The 22,067-nt window shown below is 46.4% G+C and overlaps 1 protein-coding gene across 2 annotated transcripts in view; it reads left to right on the top strand.

Moving 5' to 3' along the window:
- The window catches only part of Fer1l6 (fer-1 like family member 6), a 158,206-nt gene extending 149,015 nt beyond the window's left edge, over positions 1-9,191 (top strand). For both annotated transcript variants that reach the window (XM_040730441.1, XM_040730440.1), the window contains 2 exons: positions 6,704-6,804; positions 8,657-9,191. In XM_040730441.1, coding sequence (XP_040586375.1) covers positions 6,704-6,804; positions 8,657-8,843 — 288 coding nt within the window. In that variant the 3' untranslated portion in view covers positions 8,844-9,191. The remainder of the gene's footprint in view (positions 1-6,703; positions 6,805-8,656) is intronic.
- Positions 9,192-22,067: the final 12,876 nt, after the last annotated feature.

A 22,067-nucleotide genomic window follows, 5' to 3' on the forward strand; every position in this document is an offset into this window, starting at 1 on the left:
AATAAAAGAAAAAAATTCAAAATAAATGAATACTAAATATTGCTAAGTATATGAAGCAAAGTATATTTGTAAGTTTGGGTTGTATAGTTTTGTAAACCTAGCAGCTTTTCCTAGACTTTAATAAATTTATATCCTGAGCCAGGCGCGGTGGCGAACACCTTTGATTCCCAGCACTAGGGAGGCAGAGGCAGGCAGATCTCTGTGATTTTGAGGCCAGTCTGGTCTACAGAGTGAGTTCCAGGACAGCCAGGGATACACAAAGAAACCCTGTCTTGAAAAACCAACCCTCCCAAAAATACCCATAAATAAATTTGTATCCTGTGGTCCTGAAAATTAACTCCTAATAAATCCAAATATGCATGGACATAAATGGATATGGCCAAGAATGTTGATAAGCAGTTAAAACCATGCTAAAGTCTAGCAACTGCAAAATGTGTGAAAATTATCACAGTAAAATATTCAATAAGGAAAAAGGGCCACCTGTGAATATATCACTCCTTTAAGATATGGAGGTCAGAGAATTTCTTCTACAGGCAAATCCCACAAATTTACATGTATCCTAGGCTCGATCCCAGGGCCATCAAGCCCTAAATTAAAAAGGAGGCTGCTGTACTTCAGCTAAGAGCTAAGGGTTCCATGATGGGGAGGGTGAGGTCCTGGCATCTCTGAGTCCACAGCTTGGTCGAGGAGGCTGCTTGGCACACAGATCATGACACATGTGGCAGATGCCGATTTTCTAAGACCAGAGGGAGTGTTCATACATAAAGGCTGTGCTTGTTTTTGTTTTGGGTTTTTTTGTTGTTGTTGTTGTTTTGTTTTTTATTTTTTGAGACAGGATTTCTCTGCACAGCTTTGGAGTCTGTCCTGGAACTCACTCTGTAGACCAGGCTGGCCTTGAACTCACTGTGATCCTCCTGCCTCTGCCTCCCAAGTGCTGGGATTAAAGACTTGGGCTGCTACCACCTGGTGCTCATAAAGGCTGGTTTTAAGGTTGTGTGTATATGGTATATGTCCACAGGAAAAGCAGGCACAAAGGGTGCAGAGAATTCACACACCCTCCTGTGCATATCATCTTGTGAAAACTATGGCTGAGGCACTGGTTGCTCCCAGTTGTTTTCTGATGATATTGCTTTATCTTCATCTCTGTTGCCTACATTTTCTCTGGATAGGGTTCGGTGCAAAAGTTACCATGTTCTAGTTGAGTGTTTGAAGTCAGTGTATTTGAGGCAGGGTACTGTTTACTTCCTAGAGAATCAATGGCACTGCCATAGGCGATGCTGGGCTGCTGGGTTGGTTGGGTTGGCAAGTGTGAGATCCCTTCCTTGCAAAGCTACATTTCTCCCTTTGTGTGAGCAGCTCACTGATCCGGTAACAGTGGCATTGTGAGATCTCTGCTGCTACACCTTTCACCTACTGGTTTTTAAAACCACCCAGGCTCTTGTTCATTCCATGATCTCTCTCTCTCTCTCTCTCTCTCTCTCTCTCTCTCTCTCTCTCTCTCTCTCTCTCTCTCTCTCTCTCTCTTTCACACACACACAAACACTAGCTCTCTGTCTGTCTCACTCTTTCTGTGTCTCTCTCTTTCTGTCTCTCTCTGTGTGTGTCTGTCTTGCTCTGTGTGTGTGTCTCTCTCTCTCTCTCTCACACACACACTAGCATTCATCTAAGAGCTTTCCATCATAAAACAGAAGTATGATCACTCTACTTTCCTACCCCCAAATGATGGAATAAATACTTAATCATATCTGCTAACTACCAAAGGTTAGAACCAAGAATTATTGTTAAGAATCATCATGAAACTTTTCCTCCTTGACTGATTTTTGACTGTGTCACTACAGGCTAATGGAATTGTTGGAAAATACATTGTCTAACTGTATCCTCTGCAAGGACCTAGGATCAGAATCATTCAGTAGCAAATAAAACTTTCAGTGATTGAATTCTACTTTCTAGGTATCGTCTTCTACCAAAAACAGCTGACTTCAGACCTATCACACACGCGCGCGCACGCGCGCACGCGCGCACACACACACACACACACAGTATCCAAGACGAGTCTGACACTGCTAGGTAAAACACACAGAACAACTTGAATAGCTGTTCAATGGCTATGCTTAGTGCAGAGCATTTTATGAGTTCTGAAAAGAACTATTTAGTTCAGGTACTTTGAAATGAAATTCCTAGATTGAGAACACAGGTACATACAATGTACACACATGTATGTACATGTGGACATAGGAATGAATCAGCGACTTTGACATGGCTGTGACAAACAATTTAAGAGGAAGGATTGATCTTGACTCACAGCTGTAGGTTTCGGTCCCTCATAGCAGGGAAGGCATGGTGGCGAAAGCGTATTGCAAAGGGCATTCCTTCACGGTGGACCAGAAAGCAGAGAATGAGGCTGATACAGACACGTAGGACCTTCAGTGACCCATCCCTTGTGGCCTGCTTTCAAACATCTGGGTCTCACTCATGAAGGTTCCACGGTCCCTGGAAAATAACGTAACCAGCTAGGGAACGAGCACTGAAAACAGGAGCCCATGGGGACATTTCAGGTTCAAACTATAACTCTCCATGTATAATTTTTCTCTTAGTGTATTTTACCAGTACACATTCCATCATGAGTTTTCTGCAAATGACTTTTAATACCAGTGAGGCTGCATTATAATGAGCAATGATAATTAATTATTGATGAAAAAGGTATGTCCGTTCTGAACGCAGTCTCCTCTCCACTTACCTGATATCTGTTCTCTGCATGTTGAACTTTGAAGTTCCTAGCAGTAGCCATGATGGAGAACATCCGCCCTCTCTCCAGGGACCTGTCCTTGTCATTTTTTCCCATCCACAGATATCATAAGGTTAGTGGGTAGTGTGGGGTTTTTCCCCTTCTAGCCCTGATTTTAAATTACATTAGGAGGATATTATTAGCTTAAGACCACTGTTCAGTGCAAGGCTGAATACTGATGGCAGAGAGGGAGGGAAGCCCTCTGGGTGCAGAGATAGGTGACGAGGAGCAAAATTTATCAGAATGCCACACCTTCCCGGCTGCCTTCCCGAGGCTAGAGCAAGCAAGGCTCTTCATAATAATAGATTGTGGCTTCTATTCCGAGGTCCGCATTTATGTGCTAACCTTCTTTTTGGGATTTCCTGTAACACTCTGGACCTGTGGGGCTCATCTGTGTGTGTCTGGAACAACCTTGTGCTGAGGGAGGTGGTGGTGGCATGTCCATACTATGAACATCCTAGGACAGTGAGTCTTAGAGAGAGAGCAGATCGGTCACTTGAGGTCACTTTGTTTCCATGCAGGTCACTAAGTTACAGTCATTCAACTATTGTCTATGCTGAGTTATGCAGCTCTGAGCCATCTTCGAGCTATCTCAGGCATTCCATAAGTTGGGATCAAACACACATACCAATGGCAGAACGGCGGCAAAGACTGTGGAATCCCTTCAGAACTTTTCAGAAAAGGCACAGTTAGTTATCTGTTGGCTCAGTGGGTAAGGGTGCTTGCTGCCAAAACCGAGGAACTGTGTGCAATTCCCAAGACCCATATGGGCTGAAGAAGAGAACTGACTACTGCAAGTTGTTCTCTCTCTCTCTCTCTCTCTCTCTCTCTCTCTCTCTCTCTTCCTCTCTTCTTCTCCTTCTCCTTCTTCTTCTTCTTCTCTTTCACAAACATACCGAGTCTCTCTCATACATACACAAACACACAGTCTCTCTCACACACAAACACACACAGTCTCTCTCTCACACACAAACACACAGAGTCTCTCACACACACACATACACACACAAATACAGTCTTTCTCTCACATACACACAAACACACAGTCTTCTCTGTCACACACACCAACACACACAGAGTCTTTCTCACACCACACATACACACATAGTCTCTCTCTCCTCTCTCTGTCTCTCTCTCACACACACAGTCTCCCTCTCTCTCACACACAAACACATACACAGAGTCCCTCTCTCTCTCTCTCTCTCTCTCTCTCTCTCTCTCTCTCTCTCTCTCTCTCTCACACACACACACACACACACAAAACATTTTTGAATCCTAGAACATCTAATGCTGCTTTGGATTGAAGAAGTGTTTTAAACCAAATGAACAAGAGAGTTAGGATTTGAATTCATAATTTGAATGTAAGTCCACCTGGCATCTCTTACTCATCAGGCAGCCATGTTATTCTCTGCCTCTATCTTTCCCTTCTGTCATGAACTTTTCTCCAAGTACTCTGTTCTCAGCAAGGAGTCACTTGGACATATAAAGTAGCAGAATATTGCGTCTTGATGTCAGTGGACCTCAGGATTCTCGTCATAATCATGCAACACAGATTAGCAAGCAGATCCAAGCTTTCTCTGTCTGCAACATGGACATGGAAATGCTGTCCACTTAGCTGGGCACTTTGAATGGATCGAAGGCATAGGGAGCACCATTCGGGCGGCAGAGCTCCGTAGCCCGGCTTCTTACTATTACGCACTAGAGTCTACAGAGGTTGCTCTGGTCCTTTTACCCCCATCCTGAGTGTTCCCTGCCGATTTCCACCCTGTTCCAAGAATTCCAGAGCTCGGTAACTGGCCAGCACCTCTCAAAGCCGACTCTGTCAAATTAAAGCAACTGGATGAAGTTATTAAAGGAAAACACGCTCAGCAGAGAAAGAGCCCTGGGAGAAAGCCCTGCTTATGTAGTGAGACTCCTCCCTGTGCCACGGAGATTGAGCTGCTGTCTTAGATTTCTTCCAATCGTCTAGTCTTAGGGAGGTCCCTGGGACTCTGCCACTGCACATCCCAGATGCTACAGGCAACTTACTCTAGAGCTGCTGACAGATGGGGAGATCAAGACTCAAGGACACAAGCGCCATTGGGTGGTGGTCACAGAGACGTCGTGAAATCATCAGAGAAAAGCGTTTTAAACCTTCTAATCCAAGTGTCCACCAAATGAATGGGTGAGCTGCCAGACAGTTTGTTACCATGGGAATGTCGGGAGCCTTTGTGTCTCCCAGACCAGGATTCAATCTCTACTTGCATAGCTTATTGTGTGTATGCCCTTGGAAACAGTTGTTTGCTCTCTGGCTTCGGTTCTCTATTCACAAAAAGAATAGCTACCTTGCTTGATTTTGAGACAGATCAGGAGGTAATAGAATAAGTGATCCAGAGACAAGATGTACAACTGCAGTTTGAATTATTCATCATCATTATCATCATTATTATTATTACATGCTGATAATTGTGTGGAAGGGTGACTGTAACCTACAGAAGTTATATATTATTTACTACCTTCAGTTTTAAAATGTTTCTTGACCTCTTTGCAGATAGGTCATTGACCACCATAATTTCTCAATGGGAATGAAAGACCACACATAGTCATGTATTAAGAGACATTTCTAAGTCATAGGACATGGCTGAGCAGAATAAGAAATCAACCAACTAGTCATACAATGTCTAATCCACATGTGACCCAATGAGAGAAGCTGTGACAGTGATTGCAGCTGTTAGAATGCTTCTGTGACGCTTTGGTCCCCTGCTACATCGACTTGGATCTCAGTGTACAAGATCTAAGGAGGCAGGAGAAGAGAAAGGCTCTTCCACTAAGAACAGGTTTTCAGTAAATCAGACTCCCCAGAGCCTGGACCGGCAGTGGCTTACAGAGGGTCTGCCATGCGGTGAATGAATGATTGAATAAGAACGACTTGATTTCTGCACCGTAGCTTGCCAGTCCAGGGTTTACAACACTGCCAATAACTTTGGCTTGGCGCTTAAGAGAATCACCTGGCACCTATAACTTCCACATCAGAGAGAGTGTTTGTCATAGAGGAGGCAGAGGGAGTTCTGAAAGGTTAGCTCTGATATCATTAGTGAGTGCGTGAACACACACACACACACACACACACACACACACACGCGCACGCGCTAAATGATGGAAGACAGAGAAGCCATTCTGAAAATTCAGGGTCACAGCCACCAATTTCCTCTTGAGAACTGATGGAAAAGGAAGTAGCTCTTATAAAGAGGCCTGCCCCTCGAGTCATTAGCTCCCTTTCTAATGACTACCCAGTTTCCATCATTAGCCGTATTTATTCTCATATTAATGATGCCAGAGTGGTCCGCGTGGGTTGTCTGTGTCTATATATCTGTGTCTTATCTGCACGTGTGGGACTCTTTCCATACACAAAACTCAGCAGTAGTGTCAGTATGGGCCTCTGTGGTGGCTAATGCAGGTGTGTGCACATGTGTGCAGAGATGTGTGTGTCCGAGTATGCGTGTGTCGAGACCAGCGTTGATGTTGGGGAATCTTCATCATCACTTTCTACCTTATATAAGGTCTCTTTGCTCAGCCGGAAAATCACTGTTTCAGCCAGACTGCCTGTCCGGTGGCCCCTGGGATGGCTTGTCTCTGCGTCCTCACTACTGGGGCTATACAAGCGGCCACCTCTGGTTTATATGGGGATGACAAGAATCTAGACAAGCTCTCTACCCACTGAGCTCTCTCTCCAGTCCCCTGGGGCTTTTTATGATTCCCCACAAGATGGTTTCTCCCAGAACAAAAAAAAAAAAAAAAAAAACCAGATCCTTCTCAACAGAAAGCAACAGACTAGTCAGAATACTTCCTGGTAAACTCTGATAGGACGGCACATTTAGAGAGTTGGTTTTCCCCTGACAGGCTTGTGTGACTAGAAACTGACGTTTCTGTCTGTTGCAGGGCAAAGTTGAAGCAGAGTTCCACTTGGTCACCGCAGAAGAAGCCGAGAAAAACCCTGTTGGGAAAGCCCGGAAAGAACCTGAACCCTTGGCCAAGCCCAAGTGAGTATGTCTGGGTTGTAGACTTGAACCTGAGCCAAGGGCAGGGTCTCTGCAGGCCCCAGGGGTTCTGAGGCCCTGGCATTGCCTGTTACCTCACAGGGCAGGGCTCAGGAGGTCAGTGCCACCCAACCTGTGTAGTTTATTGTTTCTATAATTGAGAAATGCCCGGAAGACCTCCTACTGTCTGCAGATGCACCTGTGATACGCCTCCCCAGCCTTCCAAGGGGCACTCCAGCTCTCTCTCACTCGGCTGCTAAGTGCCTGTGAACTGGTTATGTATCCTCTAACCAAACTAACAGACTCATGTCACACTTTCACACTTTATTGCCAGGTTTTGCCTCATTGTCATAGCTGTTCTAATTAGGATTTTTGAGAACAGCACGATATTCTACATCAACTTGTACCCATGGTCAACTTGGTCACCACCCCACAATCAGATAATCAACTTAATTTTACATTTTTCTTTTTCTTTCTGATATGATGTAAACACGTTCTTTTTAATACATCATTACTTTAAAAATGAAATTCCCAGAATTAGAATTATTAGGAAAATAACGGTACTTGATCGCACTTGATTCTTGGTTACATAGCTACTAAAAACAAACTGTACATGAAATACATGCATAAATGACTTTTGGAATTATGCTGGCCCTATCCCTCCTCAGACCCAGGGTGCACGATACGCTCTCTACCCACATTTCACCTCTCATCCTGTCAGGAATTCGGTGGGTGCGTAGTTACCGTAGTTACTCAGTAGCTCAAGGCTGTTTAGTAAAGCCTCCATTTAGACACTTTGCTCACAGAAACTATTGCAGCATGCACAGGGTCTCACAGGTTCAGGCAAAAATGGAGTTCCAGGGCTAAGAGGGGGACGTGGACATGGGCTCCCACCCCTAACCAAGAAGCTGTCTACCACTGACACCCGCATGCAAAGGAAAAAGTAGTGTTATCCAAGGAAGTCCCTCTGGGTATGTAAGCCACACTTAAGGGTAGCCCATGCCCAGCAGTAGATGGTCATCACAAAGCGAACTCACTGGTACTTTTGTAGACTTGGTGTCTCATATTGCTTTGTATAGGTACTTTTTTTTTTACTGGTCTTTTGCTTGTATATGCCACCTCCCAGTTTTGTGTTTTTTATGGATTTCGTGTCTGTCTGTCTGTCTGTCTGTCTGACTTTCCGTGCATGCCTTTCTTCTTTCCTTCCTCTCTCTTCCTCTCTTTACTCTTACTCTGGTTGGGGTTTTTTGTTTGTTTGTTTTCTAAACAGAGAAAGGAATGGCACGGAGTTGGGTGGGTGGGGAGGGGGGAGGAGCCGAGAGAGGTTGGGGGAGGGGAGACTGTGATCATAATACTTGTACGGAAAACTTTTTTCAACTAAAGACTAAAAATCAAAAATACTTTGGAGGGCACAGAAGAAATATAAGGTGTACACTCTGCCTTCCAGAAGCTTATTCAGGAGCCAGAGCATGGAGACCCACAAAACAGACAAATGAGAATTCAGCAGACAAATACGCTGTGCTCAGAGTAAAGGGTAGCCCCGATGGACCGTGGTGGTCAGCGTAGGTTTCATGCAGGAGGTGGGGACCGGGCTGGCCACAGAGGGACAGATGGGGGGGGATGAGGGTGTAGGTTTCTGGCTGGGTTCCAACAGCTCTGACACTATTCAGAGTCACCTTGAACACCGGAAGGAGTAGGTGTAGGCCGCCTGGTAAACTGTTCCGTTCCTGTTGCTTTAGGCAGAATGGCCCTTCCACCCCTGATCTTAGACGTCTCCTGTGAGCCCCCAGAAAGACTAGATCCGAAGTGTGTTCCGGGTATTGAACACGACCCCTTTCCCCGATTTCTTCCCCAGCCGCCCAGACACCTCCTTCTCGTGGTTCGTGAGCCCTTTCAAGTGCCTGTACCACCTCATCTGGAAGAACTACAAGAAGTACATCATCATCGCTTTCGTCCTGCTCATCCTCGTCGTCTTCCTGGTCCTCTTCATCTACACCCTGCCAGGCGCCATCAGCCGTCGGATCGTGGTGGGAGGCTCGTAGGGCAGTGGAGACCACCGGCCGGTTCAGGGATGCTCTCCCGGCTTCGCAGGGAACCTCCAAGATCACGTGCTCTGGGAGGTGCTGCGGTGAACGCTAAAGAATAGACTTCACAGAGCCAATAGGCACCCCCGGGGCCCAGGACAAACAAGGTTTTCTTTAGGAAGATGGATTCCGGCGGTGTCTCTGCCCCGATCCCTTCTGCAGACCTTCAAACCCCTAAATCCCAAATCTTGCCATTGCCCGCGAGTAAACCCCAAACAATGACTCTTCCACTCGGGGCTAATCAACCGTGGCCTCACGTCGACCTCAGTGAAACTTTCCTCATGCAATAGATTCTATTCAAAACAATTAAACTCTGAGTCTGAGATTTTATTAGAAGCCTCACATTGCAAATAGAAGGCCTTGGTAAATAGACTGAAAGTATTTAGCAAATTATTAGCTGTTTAACGAGTCCCAAATATCACTTGGTTTAATCCTCACAGTCACAGGGCACATTAACTTTCAGGCTATCCAGCTGGTTTGACAAAAACGTGTATAGACCACCTACAACGCTTCTCTGTTGAAATTCCCCTCTGGAGACCAAAGGCAGCCGGGTGGCCTTGAAAGTCGACCGAGCATGCCCAGTATCCGTAGCGCGCAGAGAGACGTTCACTTTTAAATTTGCTCTATGGCAGTTTCCAAATGGAGTATTCCCAATTTATCCTAAGACATGTGAGCTATAACTGTGAGTATGTGGGGGGGGCGCTCAGGGCAGGCTCCCCGCCACCCAGTGGGATTCGCATTTGCTGTAGATACACAACCTCCCACCAAAACAGTGATACAAACGGCCAACGCCGCCTCTGCTCACCCCTTACTGGACCCGCAGGACAGCCAGGCTCTAATGTGAGTCTAAAGAACAACCACTTATTCACTCGGCAAATGCATCACTGTGTCCTGAAAGGGGCACTTCCGGCCTCCGAAGCACAGCCCCTACATTCCAGGCTATCTGCAGTGGCGTGGCGGTGCAATCCAGGGACTCCTTTTCTCACACATAGTGAGGAGATAAAAGAACCGCACGTTTGGCCTTGATCCCCTTGTAGGACTTTCATCCCCAGAAATTTTTCTTCTTCCTATCACCAAGGCCCGTTTGGGTAGTTCTGGGGAAGCTAAGTTGAGGTTCCCAGTGACGCTATACGCATCACGACTATGGCTTTTATTTTACCCTTGTTGTTGTTTGTTTGTTTTTGTCTTTGTTTTGAGATGGGGTCTGGTATAGTCCATTGGAAGCTCAAACTTCCTATATAGCCAAGACTAATTTTGATTTCTAATCCCCTGCTTCCATTTCCTAAACGTTAGGATTACAGGCATACCCCACCATGCTTGGCTTCTTATGTACATTTTAATAGCATTGCATGGTTTTCACTCTTCTAGAAGCCAGGGCGCTTCCATCCACATAGAAAATCATCCTAGAAAAACAGAAAGTATGCTTTGAGAGACTAAAGAACACAAACTTGTCATGCTGGTATTTAAGCCCAAAGCCGGGCACACCCTGGGCAAGCATTACACTATTGATTTACGGCCCTGTGATTTTAGACTTAAGTACTGTTCACTCAGTTCTGGCTTTGGGCGTTCTCTCTCTCTCTCTCTCTCTCTCTCCCTCCCTCCCTCCCTCCCTCCCTCCCCCCACCTCTCTCTCTGTCTCCCCCCCTCTCTCTCTGGTGACTGCACCATCACATTTTCCTAAAGTGCTGAGAAACACAAGCTTGCAGCCTTGACGACGTTTCCTGGTGAGATTGGTGACATCGTGGTGGCCCATTCTCACATTTCAGTAATATACATCCATCCTTAATAGGAAGGTCAGAATGTTTCATGTCATGTGGCATATGCACTAAATTCATTATGAGTATTTGAATATATATTAGAAAAGTCTTCACTGCATGCTGTAAAAATAAATATACATATATAATGATGGAAAAATGTCTAGAGAAATACACCAACATAAACAGTGGTTGTCTCAGCAGTTTAGTCTCTTTTTTTGCCTTCTTATTTTTCTATTTATACAGAAGTTTCCCCAAAACTTCTGTAATAAGCATGTAGCGTTTTAATGTAGAAAACTTAATAAACATAAACTTAACCTCTGTTCATTGAAAAATATTTATTGTCTCCCATAAGCTGGGCAGTGGAGATACAGGAAGAGAAGTATGCATGGTCAGATTACCACAGGATCTGTGTTCTAGAAGCTCCCCCCAAATTATTGTTTTATCTTCAAATAACAATTCTTCCAAGAAAGGCACTGAACACCCATTGTGTTTCACGAATGAGGCTTTGAAAAAAATGCACACATTTCTGGTGTTGTTGGAAAGAGGACCGTTATTTTTAGATAAGTTTGGATGGAAGGACAGGTGCTTTCTGGAGAATTCTGGAAGGTAAACTCTCAACAAAACAATGCAAAGTGTTAACACAGCTAATAAAAGCAAACAAGAAAAATCATCTGGAAGCCTTTCTAAGTAAAATAGAGTCCATCAATGTCCCCTTGATGTCAAAAGATGTCCAGATACTAAGAAGCCTGTGGCAGAGCCTGAGAAACATTTTAGAGATGTGTGAGATGGAGTTGGTAAGCAAGGATAATTTTGGCATCAGCCATGGCTGGTGTTCTATACATAGGATATCACATATGGCCCGTCCTGCAAAATAAAACTTCAACGAAGTAATGCTCAGCCTAATTATGCAGGCCTGGACCTAAAGATAACCAGTTTTTAAAAAAGAATACCCATTTCCCAAGTTGTCATCAGTTCCCACCTTGGTTTTTTTTTTTCTTATAGCTTAAATACATTTCAGAATACATTTTATCTTTTTAAACAACATTTAAATTCTTTCCCTCCCCCCCCCAAACAATGCAAGACAAAACTAGTCCCAGCAGCAATCACAAACACCCTATGGGCCTGGGTATCTAATGTGGCACCATACCCGGAACCATTTGGTAGCCTTTGTTCTTCCCGAGCAAGAGAGAAAACATTTCATTTACTCTTTAAAATTGGTATGTCTGGATGGAAGCAGGTGCAGAAATCCACAACTAACCAACAAACCAGGCTCCTGGAGTACAACCAAGTAAGGGAGGAGCGAAAATATGGACAAAGGAGTCAAGACCATGATGGGGAAACCCACAGAATCAGCTGACCCGAGCTAGAGAGAGATCACTGTCTCAGGTCTGACAAATGGGGAACCTGCATAAGACTTAACTAGACTCCCTTAATATAGGTGACAGTGGTGTGGCTGGGACAATACATGAGGCCACTGGCAGTGGGTCCAAGACCTAACCCTAATGCACAAACTGACTTAGTGGAGGCACCCAGTCTAGGAACCGGAGCCTGGGACCTGGGCTGTTTGGGGTAGAGGTAGGCATCGCAGCATCAGGCACAATCACCTGACACTGTAACTTACTGCCGTGAGGAAGACGTTTCAACAGAGATCTAGATGCCCACCTCGGGGGCTGCTGTGTGTGGAACGGGGTGGATGGTTATCTTAGTTAGGGTTTCTATTGCTGCAAGGAAACAAACCAAAAGAAACTCGAGGATGAAAGGGTTTCTTTTCCTTCCTTTCTTTCTTCCTTCCTTCCTTCCTTCCTTCCTTCCTTCCTTTCTTTCTTTCTCTCTCTCTTTCTTCAACTAACAGTTTCATTCTATCACTGAGGGTAGGAACCCTGGTTTGCTCGATCCTCACGGTTTGCTAAGCCTGCTTTCTAATACACGAAGGACCACCTGCCTAGGGGTGGCGCCACGCACAGCGGGACCCTCCCACATCAATTATAAATCAAGAAAACGCCCCCCCCCGGAGGCTGCCCACAGCCCAGTCTGGTGATAACATTTTCCCAAGTGAGTCTAGCTTGTGTCAAGTTGAAAAAAAATTTAAGCAGGACAGGGGAGCTGGCTGCCACAGACATTTTTCTTTCTGGAACAAGATGTTTCCCTCTCTGTTCAGACTCAAGTGACAATTAGCTTTAAAAAAAAAAGAAAGAAAGAAAGAAAGAAAAGAAAAGGCAGAAGTGAATCCATCTCCATCCATCTCCCTGCCTGATACAAATCCCTGGGAACTGGACAGATTGGCGTACGCCCTTCCCCCACCCTCTCTGCTACCCGGATGCAGCATCAGCCGCTCCAGGTGCCATAAGTGCCTTCCATCGCGGCAGCCGGCCCTTTGCAATCAAGAGAAACAGGAGTCTCTGCAGGCCCGCTCGTGATGGCAATTGAGATGGGCTAATTACTGAAGCATCGCAGTTCGTGGATGTTTTGAGTGGAAAGAAAATGGACTTTGCAAACTGAAAAAATAACATGGGAGTTTGGGTAGAGGCGCTTTTCCACAGTGTGGTCGTCGGCAGCTAACCCAACATTTAGGAAGCACGTGGTCTCACTCTACAAACAATGGCGACGGCACCCTCACCATGGAACTGTGCGGGACTCAGTGGTGACTAAGGAGAAAAGTGGAGACAGCTTCCTAAGGTTTAGTTAGTGTGGTGTCTTCTGTCCCACAGGGGTTACTATAGAAGTCACACCAGTTTCAATGACAGAGCAGTGCACATGGTTTTTTTTCTGTAAGACTCCTACAATCCAGTTTTGTACAACAAGCAATGGCATACATGCTTAACCACTCATTTAAGGTAGATAGGGATGCCTCTACTGGGAAATTCTTGTGTTTAATTTTAAGTTCCAATCATGAGTTAGGGGCTCCTTCTGGTTCCTGAAGTACTTCAAGCATCTTTCACCCAATAGCACACATTTGTAAGTTACAAACCTCTTATTTTTTGCATGTCTGCTGCATCCACAGGTTGGACACAGCAATGTGAATCTCTCATGCAATGTGACCCCAGAACTGTTAAGCTCTTCTTTGCAATTCTTCACTCTCTTGTAGGATACCCCCCAATCCCTGCCTGGTACAGGGTACCAATCTCGGTACAGAAAACAACCACTGTGTGCAGGCATTTGTTGGGTGTCTCACGGGTGGGCATTGGTAGAAATTAGTCATGGGAAGAAACAGGCAAAGAGGAAGGCATGCAGTCAGTCTGGAAATAGCTAGTAATAGCGCAGTATGCATTCTTCCTCCTTCAGTAGAACCCCCGGTGTGCTGGAACCACAGTGTGCTGAGCCCAGGGGACCTTTTCCTTCTCTCTCTGGAGGCAGCCAAGGCTATGGAAGTAGACGTTGTGGAAAGGGCTTCCAGGAAATTTCACTAGTGCTCCCTCAGCTGACAAACCTCTCACGCCTTGCCATCTTCTAGTCCAACTGAGCTGTGGATGCAATGACCGGGGCACCCACCGCTTCCTTGGGTCATGAGGTAACCCCAGCTGTAGAAGCCAGCCTGAAATATGGAAAGACAGGACAGAGCGGGGCATCGATCCGTCTTGACTGGGAAGCCACCAAAACAATTCCAGATGTGCAGCCTCTGAATTTTTGCCATGAAAGCAAAGTTACCAAGCACCTGTCTTCCTAAAAGCAGGATCATCAAGGGTGGTGGCTGTGTACATCTGTGTCAGGTCCAAACTTTCTGTGGGTATTAGTTTGGGTTCGTATTGCTGTGAAGAGACACCATGACCATGGCAACTCTTACAAAGGAAACAGTTAATTCAGGGTGGCTTACAGTTTCAGAGGTCCAGTCCATCACGGTGGGGAGCCAGGCGCCATGCAGGCAGACATGGTGCTGGGGAAATAGCCGAGGGTGCCACATCTTGCAGACAACAGGAAGTCGACTGACTCGCTGGGCGGTATCCTGGACATAGGAAACCTCAAAGCCTGTCCCAACAGTGACACACTTCCTCTAACAAGGCCATACCTCCTAACAGTGCCACTCGTAAAGATTAGGGGGAGCAATTACATTCAAACTACCACACTCTGGCCTGACAGGTGTGGGGACATTTTCCTTCAGTGCCCGATTGGAGTCTCTTCACTTGAACAAATAGACCACCAGGTAGCACACTGTGGAGACACCTGCTCTGCTCCTCTCGGGGGTGGGGTTGGAAGCCATGAGACCTCATGTCCTGGGATCCTCTGTATTGTGAGCAAGTACAGCAGGTAGGATCCCCATGTATAACCGGCCTTCGTCTTCAAATTCACCTTGGAATGTTTGAAGTTTGTCTGAGATGTTGGCATAATATACATGTTAGTTACTTTTAAACGAAGGCAAGAAAGTCATGACAGAACAGCGTAAAGGAGAAAGATCCATTGGCTCTCTGTTTCAGAGACATCAGTCTGGATTCCCGGTCCAGGGTGGCAAGCCATCATGGCTGTGTGAGTATGTGACAGAGCCCGCTTCCCTCGAGGAAGATGGGGGATGACACGGAGAGAGAGAGGCATTAGAGAAGGTGACGTCTGCTCAGTGATCTTCTCTCCACTGGGGCTTCCTCTTTGTCCTAGCTTCCAGCCCCAGCACAACTTGCTCTCATCCCTCCTACGCTCCAGAACACTCTAGACTTCGTGCTTTCTACGGTCGATTGTTTCTCTCTCCATGTTGTGTTTTCGCAGATCAGATCAACTGATGAGCAGATGTGGGACTACAGTCACAATGCCCCGATTGTGGGGTCATGACCCCATCCGATCTGTAGGAGTTTAGCCTCTTAAAAACCCTTATTTCCAAGCCGGGCGTGGGTGGCGCTCGCCTTTAATCCCAGCACTAGGGAGGCTGAGGCAGGCGGATCTCTGTGTGTTCGAGACCAGCCTGGTCTACAGAGCGAGTGCAAGGACAGCCTCTAAAACAATACAGAGAAACCCTGTCTCAAAAATCAAAACAAAAAACAACAACAACAAAAACAAAAAGAAGAAAAGAAAAAAGAAAAACCCTTATTTCCTCCCCAGGAAACAAAGCTTCAGTTTCGGGAAAAAATGTTAAATCAGGCCAAGGATCATTCTCCCGGCATAATTTCTCCCTCTGACACAGCAACAGCAGATGTGTGGGCAGCTGTGTGGAGTAGCAATATGGCCAGTGGCCAGCCGCTAAGGACAGATACTCGGACTTCTACAAGGCGTGAATTTTGAACAGCGATAGTTTATCTGATAAAGGAAATAGCCCTTTGTCCTTTTCCCTGAATCCTAGCTGAAGGGTTGATGTGATGCTTGGAGGTACAGCTTCCTTTTCTTAGCCCGATAAAACCAAGACTAACAACAGCACGTCACAAGCTGACACAGCCCAAGCCTGGGCTGCCCTCTTCAGACTCCCAGCACTGTGCGTGGGGTTTTCATGATTTGCAGCTAACAATGATCCTAACCGCTAGAGACTGGCTAACGCATGTCTGAAGATGGGCAGTTGACAGACTGCTTCTAAGGGAAAATAGGCCGGTTTCTGTCAAAATGGCAGCAGAGGGGCCAGGCAAGGAGAGATTCAACAGCAGAAAAGCATAGACTGTGGAGCCTCCATTTAAGATACACACACACACACACACACACACACACACACACACACACACACACGCCTGAAGTTCCCATGTATAGCCTGCCATACACAGACCCAGGAGCTAAGGCAGACTCAAGAATGAAACTAAAACTCATCTCAGCTCCTCAATAATTCAGTGTGGTCATTGGAGAACAGCTTTTAGCAAATTAGCTTTCAGAAACTATTTTTTAAGGTCACAGGAGGCTTAGCTGCCCCTGGAGGCCCAGTGGCTTGGAAATGGCCATGTCTCCACGTGAAAGCAAAGCTTCCAGCTAACTCTGTGTTCCTACAGTCAGCAGCCTTGGGCCTGCGGAGCTGAAGATCAGGTCTGGGCTGTGGTGGGTGTGGCGTTATCTTCCCTCTGTGTGTAACTGTCCAGCTTCCTCTTTGCATTAGACTAGAGGCCCAACTTAATCCAGGTTCAAACACATTCTTCTGAGATAAAAACATTATGTCATCTGGAAATTAACACAAGCAGCTATGATTGAGTCCTCCAGCGTGTGTTGCTTCTTGGTACAATACAGTCTTCTTAGTCCTGTGAAGAAGGCACAGATCCTAATTTAGAGATCGCCAAGTTTACTCAGTAAATGGCTGAGGCAGAACTTGAACCTTGAACTTTTGGGCTTCGAAGCTGATGCTCTTTCCCTAGGATGGCTTTCCTCCCACCAGGCCGGTGTGAACAGACACTCTAAGCTTGCGATGTCTGTCTGCACCACAGAGACGCATGCTGAATGATGTGGGCCGGTGTGAACAGACACTCTAAGCTTGCGATGTCTGTCTGCACCACGGAGAGGCATGCTGAATGATGTGGGCCGGTGTGAACACTCTAAGCTTGCGATGTCTGTCTGCACCACGGAGAGGCATGCTGAATGATGTGGGCCGGTGTGAACAGACACTTTCGGCGTGGACAAGCTGTCTGCACCACGGAGAGGCACGCTGAGTGGTGGTTCTCACCGCACTCACACGCTGGCTTGTCCTCCGTCTCCCTCAGCACCCACCTCTCAACCCACATCATCCCAAGTAGCCGGAGAGTTTCTCCCCTCTGGACCTGGCTGGTTGCCTTGGGAACAAAGCAAACTCCTTGCTCTCTGCTCTGAAGATAAATCTCCTAGTAAGGCATCCAGGGACGGAGCTGTCCCGGGTCCTATGGTACCAAGACCATACCTGCTATTGGCCATACCTGCAGACTGGGTAGAAGGAGAGAGTGGAAAGGAAAATTCTCACAGAAATATGGAAAGAGACTAAACTCAACATGAGGGATACTCAATTAAAGTTTCTAGACCAGGCAGGATGACACACAGGAGAACTGGGAAGACAGAGAAGGACTCAGATAGAGAAGGGAGACAGAGGAAATTCCTCTCGGCGTGTGGGTGCTGGAGTTCCTGTGGGACCCTTGTCCCAGGTGGGACCCTTGTCCTTCCCTACTGATGAGCAGCCACAGCAGGCAGAGTTAAGCCCATTGTCCCAGGTTGCCTGAGACAGAGAAGGCGCAGTGTTAAAACCAGAAAGTCTCTGACAGATCACTGTGGAGCGGTCACCATCAGCCCCAAGTCTTAGCAATGCTTCTCCTGCAGAGACAGAGACAGGGCAGGACAGAGGCTTGCGCGCCTGCGTGCACATGCGGGAGCGTGCGCATGCGCACACCCACGCTCCGGGCTTCAGCAGCACTGCAGATGGGTGACAGCGGGGGTACATAGAGGGCACGGCCCAGAAAGGGGATAAAGTAGCCGTAAGTATTCCATCACCTTAACAGCAAGCACCAAGGTGTGTAACCTACTAGTAATCTCATGTCCTTTATGTTTCCCTGTTTTTTCCAAGCTTTCTCCAATAAACATCTCTTTCACAGTAATCATAAAAATACTTGAATAATAGGGATAGTAAGAAAAGATCGCGAATTTAAATAATGAAGCCACTTTTAAAATGCGATCCTTTGATCATTTCCCTATGCCTCAGGTAGAATGAGAAGCAAGGTTATATTTATTAACAAGTATAGGAAAATTCATAAGGAGGGTGAGGAAGGTTTTTCAAATGCTCCGTTGCCTTTACATAGATTACATAGTGGAAATAGCAAAAGAATTCAAAAGCATCTATTCTTCTCGCCCCTGCTCTGCCACAACCAATTGTGGGTATTTCTTATGGACTTTCCACAAGTCTAAGTTATATTATCCTATCCCCCCCCCATATCTTCCCTATATCGTAGCTACGATTGAAGGACCTTGTTACACATTTTGAGCAAACTAGATGGAAACAGAGTTCTTCTGTTACTTGCAGGACCTGAGAGAATCTACTGCAATGAGTTTGGAGCCTCAATGTGGCTACTTCTCTGGTGTACAGTTCTAAAGACTGTACAAAGACTGATCCACAAAGACTCTGGTTCTTCTCCAAAAAGCTGAAGTAAGTCAGAGGCGGGTTTTCCCTCTGGGTTCAGTGTGTGTTCAAAAAGCTTCAGTCAAACACGGTGAGCGTGGGCTGCAGAGCACTTGCCTGGCATGTGTGAGGCCAGAGGTTCACTCTTCAATCCCGCAAAACAAAGCAAAGCAAGGAATAGCACACCACGGAGTACCAGTTAAAGACTCAACGGAAGTTCCTGAAGGACTGATCATTTTGTCTTTGGTGCCTACAGAGAAACAAACTAACTGCAAAGCAAGCATCCATCCAATAATCGCTCTCTCGTGGACAGGCACAGATGAGCCGTGTCCCAGTCATTCACAACAGCAGAGAAAGAGCCAGATTTCAGAGAAGATCTCTATGATGCCCACCCAAAGAATGATGTAGCCCAAGGGTCCCTAAACTCAGTGTCCCAGAATCACGTAGAGGGCTTGACTAGGTCTGGAATTCCAGGTCAGAGGACCATGTCCACAGCACTTTGCAGCCAGCCCTCCGTCATCCCCAGGTACCACACGTTACATTTCTTTTTCATGAAAAGTTGATGCCACAGATCCTACCTCATTGGAAGCAGTCTGGTGTCCTCTGTGGATTTTGCTATCTAGGTTTTACTGTCTAGTCATTTTCTCATTGCTGTGACAACGTACCTAACAAAGTAACATAAACATTTATTTTGGCTCGTGATTTGAGTGTGAAATCCATCATAGTGGGAAGTAGCAGCAGCTGGAACATGAGGTGGACACTCACATTGCAACCCCAGTCAGAAAGCAGAGACAAACGCTATGCCCCGCTGGTTTTCTCCAACCCAAGGGATGGTGCTGTCCACAGACAGGCTGTGTCCTCCAATATCAGTTAAAACTCCCAGACGTGTGATGTGGGGGAGCCGCCCCCACATTCTCCGTTACAAGATGGCGCCAACACCCGGCCGTTATGCCCTGCAAACAAGTAGAGTGCGCACGTGCCTGGTACTTTTCCATCCCTTACACTCTGCCTCTCCCGTGGCGTCATATGGGCTGATGAGCAGGAGCCAGTCAGGAGATGACACGTCCGAGGCGGGGACTGCTGGGCTATATAAGGGTTGGGCTTTTCGCTCCCCGGGGGTCTCTGCTCTGTAAGCTTATGCTCTCCCTCTCAAGACGCATTAAAGCTGTTCTGCAGAAGGATCCTAAGTGTGCCACGTCGTTCTTGCTGGCAAGACGGTAGCTCGGGACAGTGTACAGAGGTGCGTCTCCTGGGGGATTTTAAGTGCAGTGAGTTAACAATGAAGATTGACCATTGTGCTATTCATTGGCTTCCTGCTCTGCAGCAGTGTTGTGAGTGTCCAGGTTTCATTTAGTCTGAATCTTTTGTTCTTGATTCTGGTGGTAGTTTGAGGGGGGGGTTGTTCCTGAATGTTTATGTCTTACTAGATTCCCAGAAATTTCTCAGACAAGAAATCTTCAGATGTCACCTTTTGGGCGCCTACTTTTACCTCAGCGGTACACCGCGTCTTCTGGAAATTCCTCGCTGGTGCTTGTCTCTCATTCTTTCGACTCCCCTCCCTCCTCAGCTCTTCATTTCAACCTTAACGATCACGTCTCTGCTTGTATTCAGTCTTCAAAACGCTACGCTCACTGGAAGCATGAACTAACTACTTGTCCTTATTTGTATCGCCAATCTTGCTCCACAATCAATACATTTTCACTCTTTCTTTTGTCTCCTATGGAATTTTAAGAATATTCATCCACACGCCTCCAACCCACATACAATGCTAATTAATGGATGGCCATTCTCCCTGAGATCTTTCTTCCTCAACTTTGGCCCACAGAGACGCCCTGTCTTTCTTTAGAACACTGGTATACATGAGCACTGCATCTACTATTTCCTTGTGTTTTGCAATTGTGTTATTTAACCCACACTCAACCCATTATCTTGAATCAGATGTCAGAGTGGATGTCCTCAGTTCTTTTCATTTCCAAGCAGCTGCCTCCAGGATCCTGGCATAAGCATCTCCCAGGCAGCAATTCCCAGAATTCACACAGACCTCCATCTCCTAGGGAACAATTCACAGAAGGTACATGAACCTTCTCTAGAGAAATCTTGTAGTTACATTTTCTATAGTTGTCCAATATTCATAAAGTGCTGTGTACACCTGGGCTGTCTAGATGCTTCCTGATTCCCTGGGTTCCTCCATCTATAAAGAAGATGAGGAGAAAGTGAAGCCATTTATTCAGGCTCCCATCTGAGGTGAATAATTGTACATACCTGTGCTGGCTCATTTTATGACAACTTGACACAAGCTAGAGTCATTTGGGAAGGTAAAATGTCAACTGAGAAAATGCCCCACAAGTTCAGCCTTGGGAAAGCCTGTGGTTCAATTTCTTGCTGTGGGTCATGCCACCCCTGGGCTTTTGGTCCTAGGAGCTATAAGAAGGCAGGCTGAGCAAGCCTTGAGAAAGAAGCCAATAAGCATCACTCCCCCATGGCTTCTGCATTAGCTCCTGCCTCCAGGTCTCTGCCCCAACTGCCTTCAATGATAAACTGTGATATGGAAGTGTAAACAAAATAAACCTTTTCCTCCTCAACTTGTTTCCGGTCACGGTGTTTCATCACAGCAATAGAAACCCTAACTAAGACAGCACTGTTTACTTTTCAATTCCGCTGCAGCGTATTGACCACGGAACAAACAACCCATGGTTCATCATGTTGCCTCCCTGTTATCATCAAACCTAGACAAAAATGAAGGGAAGAAAATTAAGAGGTTTCCATGCGTCATTGTGGGCTTCGACAAAGTGAGAATAGCTTACTTCATGGTGGCCAGGAAACAGAGTGAAGCAGCTGCATGAGGAGAGCAAAGCAATTATAACACCCGAGGATGCCACCAGTGACCTATGTTCTCCAACTGGTCTCGCTTTACCGTGAGTTATCAGCTCCATCCACTGGGTCAAGTCTATCAACTCCCAACAGTCTCCACTGTTGACTCCTTAGTGGATGAATCATACATTGTCAGAGCTTCACGATCTAATTGTTTCTGAAACTTCTCTCTCTCTCTCTCTCTCTCTCTCTCTCTCTCTCTCTCTCTCTCTCTCTCTCTCTCTCTCCCTCCCTCCCTCCCTCCCTCTCTCCCCCGCCTCTCTCTCACGCACACAGGGATGTGTTTTACAAATCTCCCATGTGTCTCCCCATCCTGTCATGTTGACTCACAAGATTAACAGCCACAACTAACAACTAGTCTGGATGTTCCATAGATGCAGACTAAGATCATTCATGGATGGCTCCCTCGTAGCCAACATATCCACGTGAGGCTTGAACAAACAGTCTCAAGCACTAAGAGGACACATTTTGTGACGCTGTCAGGTGTTGAGGAAACTGAGAGTGAGCGTCACACCGGGTACCATCCCATGTTGACCCAATTCAACCAATCCCAAGAGACTCAACTCAACTCAGACTGGTGATGGACTGGTC

The sequence above is a fragment of the Mesocricetus auratus genome, unplaced genomic scaffold, assembly GCF_017639785.1.
Source record: "Mesocricetus auratus isolate SY011 unplaced genomic scaffold, BCM_Maur_2.0 Super-Scaffold_100023, whole genome shotgun sequence".
Taxonomy (NCBI): Eukaryota; Metazoa; Chordata; class Mammalia; order Rodentia; family Cricetidae; genus Mesocricetus; species Mesocricetus auratus.